The 10,721-nt window shown below is 54.9% G+C and overlaps 1 protein-coding gene across 3 annotated transcripts in view; it reads right to left on the bottom strand.

Moving 5' to 3' along the window:
• The window catches only part of ZNF76 (zinc finger protein 76), a 31,192-nt gene that overhangs the window by 1,323 nt on the left and 19,148 nt on the right, over positions 1-10,721 (bottom strand). For all 3 annotated transcript variants that reach the window (XM_021098617.1, XM_021098616.1, XM_021098618.1), the window contains 11 exons: positions 8,208-8,288; positions 8,018-8,095; positions 6,632-6,831; positions 4,486-4,602; positions 4,102-4,177; positions 3,331-3,456; positions 3,073-3,252; positions 2,050-2,283; positions 1,793-1,956; positions 992-1,156; positions 353-466 (listed from right to left, as the gene is read on the bottom strand). In XM_021098617.1, coding sequence (XP_020954276.1) covers positions 353-466; positions 992-1,156; positions 1,793-1,956; positions 2,050-2,283; positions 3,073-3,252; positions 3,331-3,456; positions 4,102-4,177; positions 4,486-4,602; positions 6,632-6,831; positions 8,018-8,095; positions 8,208-8,288 — 1,535 coding nt within the window. The remainder of the gene's footprint in view (positions 1-352; positions 467-991; positions 1,157-1,792; positions 1,957-2,049; positions 2,284-3,072; positions 3,253-3,330; positions 3,457-4,101; positions 4,178-4,485; positions 4,603-6,631; positions 6,832-8,017; positions 8,096-8,207; positions 8,289-10,721) is intronic.

Raw genomic sequence — 10,721 nt, 5'->3', positions numbered from 1 at the left:
AAATGCTGTCCTCTTCAAGCGCTCTACCTAGTTCCCCTTTCCTTCTTGTTCCTCTCTCTCTCTCTCTTTTTTTTTTTTTTTTTGCTTTTTAGGGCCACAGCCATGGCACATGGAAGTTCCCAGGCTAGGGGTCGAATTGGAGCTACAGCTGTTGGCCTGTGCCTCAGCCACAGCGACGCAGGACCTGAACTGCATCTGTGACCTACACCACAACTCACAGCAAAGCCAGATCCTTAACACATTCAGCAAGGTCAGGGATCGAACCGTGTCCTCATGGATACTAGTCGGGTTCCTTACAGCTGAGCCACATTGGGAACTCCTCTTGTTCCTTTCTCTGGCCACAGTGTCCTACCTGCACTGCAATGTGAGTTCCGTTGGCTGTGGCCAACAGCGCCACCTGTTGATGATGAAGGGATGCTACACTTGAGTCCTCAGCAACCACAGTCCCAGAGGTAATGATTGTGACCTGAAATAAAGAATGAGGTTGTCCAACCCACCTACATTACTCTCCCAAACCTGGAACCCCTCCAAGAACGGTGGCTAGGAGAAACCCAGAAGGAAATGGATAAAACCATTATGGCTCAGATTAATTAACTCGGGGCTCAGAGCTAAATGGGGTTGTATTTTTCTTTAACTTACAGCCAACTTACTTTAGGAACTTCAAACCAAAGGACAGAGCTGCAAAAGACCCCAGAGATAATTTAATCCCCTCGTTTGAAAATGGACTAAAGTCTGTGAAAAAGTAACTTGCCTGTGGCAGCAAAGCAAATAAGGGGTAGATCGAGATTTAGAAACTGTCTCTTGATTCCCAGTGCAATGCTTTCAACAGGAGAGCTGCTGATGACCCAAAGGAGCTGTAGGAAGACCCTTTATGTGTGGGGATCTTGGTCCTCATAAGCAGCCTGGCCTAATTTAGCCTGCACCTTATGGCCCGTCCCACAGAAAGGAAGGACAAGAGAACAAGAAACCCAAGCAAACCGCCTGGTCATACGGGCTGCGTCTGGGTGCCATCGGCGCTGACCATGGTGACTGTATGTGTGCCAGATGTGGTAAGGTCATCATCATGACTGGGGATGGTGAGGGTGGTGCTGCCGTGCTGGGTCACCATACTGATGGCACTCCCCAGGGCCTGCAGGTCTTCTGGGGACAGGCTGACCTGCCAACAGGAAGGAAGAAGATGAGCGGGTTGTCTGAAAGCCCCTAGGCAGGTGTCTCTGCTCTCCCAGACCAGGCTGGCTAGTTGGTAAGCTAGAAGATTAGCTTCCTGTCACAGGGTGAAGAGGGTCAGGACAAGCAAGACAGGCCCTGGGTGGCAACGAGAGGCACCCTGAAAGAGTTCTGCTGACCACTCCCATTCACCGCCACTTTGCCTTGGGGGCTCTGTTCCATGCAATTCCGGCTCTCCACTTAATTTCACCCTTGTTTCACCCTGGACAGTGAGGGTGCTGACAAGGGTCAGGTTATACTGCTGGCTGGAAACCCCAGGCTTCCGGACCCCACACCATGTTCTGGCCCCTACGCCAACGTGCCTCTCTTAAGGACATCCAAGTGTCTCAATCAGATGAACAAGGCCTGTCGGCCTTCAGTTCGAGAGAGAAATGCCTAACTGTGCTCCAGAAGTCCCAGAGACTGAGCTGGAAGCAGGAGGAGGAAGAGGGGCTGTGGAAGATTTGGTACCCTGGGCCTCAGCTCTCTGAGATCCATGAGAAACTGGGTGGAGGTAGGGCTGCCCAGAGAGGATGGAGAGGATACCAGCCACAGTGGCCTGCCTGCCCCATCCCAGGGCCTGTACCTGCTGGGCGCCATCCTGAGTGATCAGAGCCACGCGGGGGGCCCCGTCCTCCTCAGTCACCATAGCCACTTGGGCTGGGGTGTCATCATCCTCTTCTTTCACCTCTGACAGGTAAGCAATTCGGGGTCGCTTGGGTGGCGGGCTCTCCTCGGCTGCAGAGGCGGCTGGCAGAAGAGAGCCCAGGCTGATACCTGCCACCCGGTGGTCTTGGGGAGGCCCGGCTCACCCCCATCTCACCTCCTGCCCATGCCCCTCACCCTCGAGCTGCTGTTGCTCATAAAGGGCCTGCTCGCTCTCCTCCGTGGCCTCCAGCTCGCCGTGGGCGCTGCGCTTGTGCATGGCCAGGGTGGAGGTCTGCCTGTAGGTCTTGCCACAGGTGCTGCAGGTGTAGGGCTTGCAGTGTGTGTGCACCACGTGGTGCTTATATAGGCTTGAGTACTCGGTGAAGCGCTTTCCGCAGCCTGGCACCGTGCAAACGTATGGCTTCTCCCCTGGGGACACTGGGCTGTGAGGGGGGTAGGAACTGGGGCTGGCAAGGGGGAAACTAAGGGGACAGGAGTGGGGGCAGGGTTGGTGAAGGGAGATCCGGGACGCTGAATGGACAGAGTAGGGGAAGGTGGCTGGTAGAAGACAGGGGATGTGAGTGTGGAACCACTGGGCCCAGAGACAAGGTGGAGAGAAAAGGGGCGATGGGGCAAGGCTGAGGCTAGTGCAGGGGCTGTGGGGGGGGGGGGCTTGTAAGGTTGAGGGTTGTGAACAGAAGAGGTGGGAGATAGAGAGGGATGACTGATGTATCAGGTACATGGAGAGTGAGGGGACACAGGCATCTGAGGGATGACGCAGAAGGCTGGGCAGGGACGTGACACTGGGGAGGGTGAGGGTACACAGGAATCACATAGACAGTGGATGAGGTGAGGAGCTGAAGATGACATTTCACTCTGCCTTGTTCCCCTCGTGTCTGACCCTGGCCTCTTTCCAGGAGCTCAGCTGCGGAGGCAGAACTTAGATGGGGGTAGAGAGGTGGCAGGGAGCTGAGGGCTGGCAATGCCTGTCAGACTGCACCTAACTGGAACCCGAGGAGCCACTCACTGCAAGTGGAAGGACGGTTCTGGGAATGTGGCCGGAACCGCAGAGCCCTGTGCCCCGCCTGCAGACCAGCCTGAGGGACCAGGAGAGAAGGGCTCTGGGCTGGGCGTCCTGAACACATCTCGGGTCAGAAGCCTGTGGGAGAGGGAGCTGGGGCCTCAGAGGGGGCGGTCCTCGCATGCCAGCTGGCCCACCTGTATGGATGCGCACGTGATTCTTGTAGTTGGTGGCGCTGGTGAAGCCTCGGCCGCAGTGGGGCTCGGGGCAGGTGTAGGGCCGCTCGCCCGTGTGGGTGCGCACATGTACCTTGCGGATGTTAGACGTGGTGAAGGAGCGGCCACAGCCCTCGAAGGGGCACCGGAACGGGCGTTCGCCTGCGGAGACGGCCCAAGTGAGGGCAGCTCAGGGAGAGGGCCCGCCGGGGTGCGGCGGGGCGGGGAGGCCTGGCCTACCGGTGTGGGTCCGGACATGCTTCTGCAGGTCCCCTGAGGTCTTGAAGGCCTTGCTGCACAACTCCTCCGGGCACTTGTATGGCTTCTCACCAGTGTGGGTGCGAACGTGGCTCTTCAACCCGTACCCTGTCCGAGTGGGGGGAAGGGTGAGAAGAGCACTGCAGGGCCTTATCTACCACCGCCTCATTTTCCTAATTCAGGGGCTCTCCATCAACCCACCCCCACCCCCACCCCCCCGCATGTGCAAGTTCCCGGGCCAGGGATCAAATGTGCGCCACAGCAGTAACGACGCCAGATCCCTCACCTGCTGAGCCCCACAGGAACTCCAGAGGCTCTCCAGGTGGGCTCTGCGAGGCTCTGGACCTCCTCTGGCACAAGAAGACTGTGTCCGCCCCTCCCCTTCCCGTCCCTGGGCAGCTAAGAGGGGCTGGAGAGGCCCACTCTGTTCTTTCCTCGCCAGGGGCAGCTGCTACTATTCCAGAACCAGTGTAAGAGGGAACCTACGGCTAAAGGTCCTTGATTCAGAGGGAAAATGCAGCCCAGAGAGAGACAAAGGCCCACCCAGCACCCCCAGCTGGTCTCTGCCATCCCCCAGGCTCCGGCGCCTCCTACTTTCCCGGCAGGGAATGTGCCTGCAGTCAGAGCGCTGGGTCAGCAGTTTCTCTGGGAAGGTAGCCTGAGGCTCTGTTCCCTGGAGGGAGAAAAGCTAATCTAGACCCCTCTGCCCTCAACTGGAAGCAGTCCACTCTGGTCTCCATCCAGGTAGGTTACCTGTGGCAAAGGCCTTTCCGCAGCTGGGGAAATCACACCTGTACGGACGGTCCCCCGTATGTGCTCTCTCATGCACCTGTGCGCACAAGCAAGCACGTAACTGAGAGGCACAAGGGTATGAATGGGCCCAGGGTGTCAGCATGGGCCCCCTCCTTTATTTTGCTTCCTCTTCAGCTGAGGTGCCACTTCCAGAGAGCCTTCCCTGATTCTCCTCCCTCCTGCACTCTCCAGGTGAGTCCTAGCCCCCTGCACAGACATTTCTCCTTTCTTGCAGGAGGCGGTGAGCACCATGAGGTCAGGGACCAGTTCCAGTCAAAGCAGGAAGGCAGCTCTGCAGGCTGCTGGGGAAGCTGGCAATCTGAAAGCTCTCTGTGGCAACCTTACCTTTAAGTGATGAGCGGTGGTATAGAGACGACCGCAGCCCTTGTAGCCACAGCGGAATGCTCTGTCCCCGACTTGCTGTCCTTTGCCGTTATGGGGAGCCTGGCTGTCATGCAGAACCTGAGGAAAGAAACCTTGGGGTCCCTATATATATTCTTAATGAAGGAAAGGAAGAGGTGGGGCACAGGGCCCAGATGGCAGCATAAGACCCAGTAAACAGGGTTAAACCTGCCAGGGGAGAAGTGCACCCTGGGTGACAGATTCAGGGTGACAGGAACAGACACTGGGGCATACTGCAGAAGAAACGGGGCTGGTGTGTGGAGTTACCACCCATCTCTAGTAGAAGGAGAGATGACTAAATGTCACAGGGCCCATGACAGCGCTGGGACAAAGGGTATCTCCTACATGGTGAGGTGAGGGGGCCACACTCATGCTGGGCTGAAAGCAGCAACCCCCAGCCGAAGAGGCTGCAACTCTGGACACGTTCCCCCTCTGATGGGAGGAGACCTGTTCTTCCCTGCAGGGAAACCTGTGTTTGGAAGGTGCGGGGACAAGGGGCTTGCTGTGGGGATGAGCTCACCTGGCTTCACCAGAAGGTGGGTGACCACAACCGACAAACTGTAGACGTACCCATGGCAGGGGCCCAGGAGTCCCACCCAAAGCCTCAGCTCTAAGCACGGCACTGAGATGACAGACAAGTCCTTCCTGCCCACCTTTCCTGGGCACACTGCTGGGACCACCCATTTCACACCAGCCCCTGGCCACATGGCACCCTTACTGTCCTTACGCTTTTCTGGGCACAGTCCTGCTGGGACGGTCCCTTAGTCTTTGTTTCTGGGACTTTGTGGCCTTCCCGGGAGCTCCTGAAACAGAACTCTGGAAGTCGTTGTGAGTAGGAGACAAAGAAGGGAGGCCAAACCCATGGCAATGTCTGTCCAGTCAGCTCCAGGTCAAGGGTCAAGCAGCTGACAAAGTTTCATGGCCACTTAAGCAGCTGGTGGATGGCAGGAGAGATCACAAGTGGCCACGTCTGCTCGGGCTAACCCACTCAGGTGTTCAGACTTCACCCCCATGTCTCAGTGGCTCTTGAAGTAACCAAGGGAAATCAAGGAACAGCAGGGCTGGAAGCAACCTCCGAGCTCATCTGGTCCCAACTCATCTCTCATCTCATTGTATGAGACAGGAACCAGCTGAGGCCCAGGTGGGAGTGACTAACCTGAGTTCTAAGAAGAGGAAGAGCCAGCACAGATCTCGGGGCTCATGATTTAAGCTCAGCTGTCTTTCCAGCAGCAGAAAGCCTCAAATTAGGCTTCTAAAATACGCCTGAGGAAAATGGGGGTGGGGGTGGGGGAGATACGGGCATAACCCAGAGCGGCCGACTACAAAGTTTTGTGCTTCAATTTGCAAAGACACGAGGATTTCCTCTTCTCCTCTCTGATACAGACCCAGCAGTTTTATTAGAAAGACAACTCCCCCCAACCTCTGGGTAAAGCGAGAGCTCCAGGAAGCCCCGCCACATCCACCAAAGCTCTGCAGTTCACTCTGGGGAGGGAGCTCACAGACCTCTGCCCCGGTTCCCCCACGGGCAGGAGCACAGCTCCAGCAGAGCACGCTCAGACTGCCTGATGTGTGGAAAGCCAAGATCCTTTTCCTTTGCAGCTGAGCTACTGTGCAGGCCTTGTGTTCCAAGAATCCCAGCTGCTCTATTACATCTGCTCTTGTCACTGCCCACTGAGGTTATTTTCCCAAATGGCTTAATGAGTCGTAGAGAAGAAATAAATACAAGATCATCTGACCTCAGCGGACTGGAAAAATAATAAAAGTCACTGGCAAGGGCCTTCTCAGACAGTACAGCCAAAGTGAAACTGGGTCTAAATTCCCACCGTATGACCATCACTGTTTCTCACAGCTGCCTTCCCTCTGCAGCGACGGCATTAACAAGGGTGAGTGCAGACAGCTGTCAGCAGCCCTGCCAGGCTGCGATGCTTCCCCTACACAGTGACGTGTAAGAGGAGTCGGGGGAGCCAGGGAGGGGCAAAGGGAGCAGCCCAGGCCAGGTCCAAGCACAGCCCAGGCCTGTCCTCTAGAGAGGTGGCAGGTCCGGCAGGGCCAACAGAACTGACAGGCAGCATGAGGCTCTGTGGCTCACCTTGCTGGCATACTGCTCCAGGGCCACCACTGTGTCCGCACTGAAGCCCTCGTCATCCTCTGCGGCCAGGTCCTCTAAGCCCACCTCTGTCTGCACGGCCAGGATGGTGCTGTCTGTCGGCATAGCCACGGGGTGGTGGATGTAGGCAGTGGAGCCATCTTCCAGCTGGACAGCCTCCAGGGCACTTGGGTCACAGCCCTCTGCAGGGAACACGCAGTCAGTCCAGGCGCTGTGCAAGGGCAAGAGACGCGGCTGGGACCTGGGCTTTACGCTAAGGAGAGGCACGTCTACCAGGGAGGGTTTCAGCATCGGGTTCCTTCTGGTCCCTCACCTTGGTGGGTCACTCTGGCTGGCCCTCTTGCTGGGGCTGCCTTTCCTAAGGATGAGGTCTCTACGGAGTTCTGACTGCGAACTCACAAGCTTCTCGTGGGGACCATCTTCATCATCTTGGCCTAGGTGACCACAACAACCTCCTAACTGGTGGCCCCTCATGCCTCTAGCTCCCTCCAGGCAGCAGGGCAGCCAAAGGGATCTTTGCAGGATGTAAATGTGATCATGTGACCTGATGCCCTCAACAGCTCAACCACGTCCCATTGGTCTCAGGATAAATCCAAAACCCCTACCCTGAAGCCCCAGTGATCTGGCCCCACCTCCCTCTATTTGGCTTCATCTCACCCACGGTGCCCACAAGCCGTTCTCAAGCTCCATTCTCTCTCCTCTCCACGTCCACTCATCTCTGGGCCATGCTTACTATTCCTTCTGATGGAGTACTGAGCCCTCCCTGCCATCCTCTTCCCTGAGCTAAGCCCACTCCACCCTTCAGCTCAGCTCAAGCGTCATTTCCTCGGAGAAGCCCTCCCTAAGCCTGAGCCCACCTTCCAGGATCAGTTCATCCTGACAATTCACTCCCAGCCTATATCCCCCACGCGCTCTGAGAGCATGGCGGGGGCAGGGGCAGAGGTCTGTCCTCTCTGCTCTCACTCTGTTCCACACCTAGTCTGATGCCTGGCTCTCAGTGACGGCTCAAGAAACTACTTGGAGAAGGAATAAATCTTCCATTATTTTTCAGTACCTTAAAAGCCTCACCCTTAAAAAAAGTTCAATTTTTAGTCCTGGTCTTGATGTCATCAGGTCCTATTTAAAGCCCTAGGACTCTGTGGCTGTGCCAGAGCCAAAGCTGCCTTCGAGGCCCACGTGACTACCCCAAGGCCCCACCTCCTGTGGTTCACACCAGGGAAGGCAGACAAGACTGTGGATCTGGGTGGGCGTGGGGATCAGAGCTCCCATGCTCTGCCCCAACCCTCAGGTGCACACACGACTCCAAGCCCAGCCTCTGCCAGCTCTGCCTCCCTTCCTCCCCACCTGTGATCATCACTGGGACCCCACCTCTGGGTGTGCGGTGTATGTAGGCCATGCTACCATCTTCCAGCTGCACGGCTTGTCCATCCTCGAAGGAAAGAGGTTCTGTAATGAGAACAAGGCCTGCCTTTCTCTGGAGCTCGGTGTCAGGCAAGGGTCCTTCCGTGGGGACTGCCGGCCTCCCTCCTGAGGCAGGTGTGTCCTGAGAGGCCCTCACCTTTCTGCACTGTCACTTGGTGAATGTATGCGGTGGTCCCATCCTCGAGCTGGATCACTTGCCCTTCAAGAAGCTTCTCTCCTGTGGAGGTAGAAATGGAGAGAAGCAGGCCAAGCCCAGAAGATAGACACCTGCCCGTCTTAGCAGAGGCCTGTCTGAGGCACAGTCTGCATGGCTAAGCACAGGGGACACTCTCCACATTCCCTTGTCCCCTGCCTCCCAGACTTGGGTCTCAGAGGGGCTGGGAGTAGAGACAGCCTGCTGTGATGGGGGGAGGGGGGCTGTGACCCCCAGCTCCAGTAGACCCCCTTCCTGTCACTTACAGGAGGAGCAACTTCATCTATGCTTCTACCCAGGCATGGCTAAGCAGGGACTTCGAAACCAGCACTAAGTTGCTGAGACTGAGCTAAATGGGGAACAAAGGATGCCCGGGAGTCTGGAAAGGCTCCAATGGATCAAAATTCAGATATGACTCAAACGAACTAAATCAAAATACATTCCCTTGCCTCCCTCTGTGGCACTATGCCAAGACCCAGACCCTCTGACAAGGTGGTATGTCTTAGAGGTTAAAAGCAATTGGCTCTGGGAGTTCCCTGGTGGCTCAGCTGGTTAAGGAGCCTGCATTGCCACTGCTGTGGCTCTAGTTACTGTTGTGGCGTGGATTTCAACCTAGAATTTCCTCCAAGAAGCAGACAACAATGGGGAGAGGCAGGTGAGGAGAATGGCTGACCGACAGGGCCCTCGCGCCCTGCTACAGAGGTGACCGTATATTCTGGTCTGCCTGGAACAGTCCCAGGGCCTTTACACAGAGCACGCTCTTCCACTCTCAAAAGTGTCGGCTTTGAACAACACATTTTATGCTCACCCTAATTACAGATAAGCCTCATAAAATTTTAGGGCTTCCAGCTGGCTAAGCTGGGCCCATCAGAGCTGCCTGCCGACAAAGATGAAAGTGCCCTGATCAAGAGCTTTGGAGAAGCTCACCGGCAAGTGAGCTGCCTTTCAGCACAACGCTCGTCTGGTTCCTGAAGGCCAGCTCTACTCTCAGAAGTGTGAAGTCTGTTGTGTGTAAGCACACACTACAGCACCATGGAGGAGACAGAGAAGAGAGGCAAGAAGAATGACAAGAGGAGATATAATCAGGGAGAAGGGGGGAGGCAGAGATACAGACATAAGAAGGAAAGATGTAAGAAAGCATGTGGCCTTCTCAAGCCAAGTGTGGACACTTTTTTTTGGGGGGGGTCTTTTTAGGGCTGCACCCATGGCATATGGAGGTTCCCAGGTTAGGGGTCAAACTGGAGCTGTAGCTGCCAGCCTATGCCACAGCCATAGCCATGTGGGATCCAAACTGTACCGGTGACCTACACCACAGCTCATGGCAATGCCAGATCCTTAACCCACTGAGCAAGGCCAGGGATTGAACCTGCGTCCTCATGGATGCTAGTTGGGTTCATTAACCACTGAGCCACTATGGGACTCCAGGACACATTTTTTTGACCATGGCTGCAGCATACAGAAGTTCCCAGACCAGGGACTGAACCTGCACCATAGCTGCCACTGGAGCCACAGCAGTGACAATGTTGGATCTTTAGGCTGCTGAGCCACCCAGGGAACTTCACCACTTGTTTTTTATTCATTCATTCATTCATTCATTCAACCATTAATTCATAACATGGGAAATAACTGGGTTCCCAGAGTAAGCACAGCCTTATCTATTTCTTACGTTCTTCCATCCCACTGAGATGCAGCAAAGTGGCAAGAACTATGATGGGAAGTCTGCAAACAGAGGGCTTCAGGCTTCAAAAGTGTTCTAGAGAAGCTCCATTCTCAAGAAAATAAAGCCAGCCAGACCCACACATCATTATATGGAAAGAGCTTATTGATGCGATGATGGGGTCTCTTTGTCGTCATCAGGAAGCAGACAATTAAAATGATATCAACAAACAATTTATCTGTAAGTGTGGGACCTGAAAAATATTTTGACACTGTGTTGAAATGAAGGAGGGTAATGTTGCAATGACAGTGCTGTCATATGGAGGCGGCACTCACAGAGTCCAGAAAGGCAAAATAAGGAGTAGGAATGAGGCAGTGTTTGGCCGGTGCTGTCCAAGAAAGATGCACATGCCATCTGGCACGGCTGGGAGCGCTGGTGAGAAAGGAGGAGCTGCGTCCTGGCCAGAAGCTTCAATAAGCTCTGTGCTCACTCCATGCCCTCCTTGACTTTAAGCTCCTTGAGAAGCTGAATTTCAGATAAACAATGAATTTTTTTCTTTGTACTTTTTTTTTTTACTGTTTTTAATATTTAATCCCACGTTTATACATGTCTTTTTCATGCAGTATTAGGGAAATATTATACTACAAAATTATTTGTTGCTTACCTGTACTTAAAATTTAACTGTATGCCCTAAATTTTTACTTTTGGTAACCCCAGCGGGGCCTAAGGCATGAGATCCATGCTTGGGTGCCCCCTCTGAACCTTGAAGAGAGTGGCAGGAGCTCAGAAGGTAGTCTGGA

The sequence above is a fragment of the Sus scrofa genome, chromosome 7, assembly GCF_000003025.6.
Source record: "Sus scrofa isolate TJ Tabasco breed Duroc chromosome 7, Sscrofa11.1, whole genome shotgun sequence".
In the NCBI taxonomy this organism is placed as follows: domain Eukaryota; kingdom Metazoa; phylum Chordata; class Mammalia; order Artiodactyla; family Suidae; genus Sus; species Sus scrofa.
Note: the sequence above shows the minus strand (reverse complement) of the source record. Positions and strands in the feature narration are given on the sequence as shown.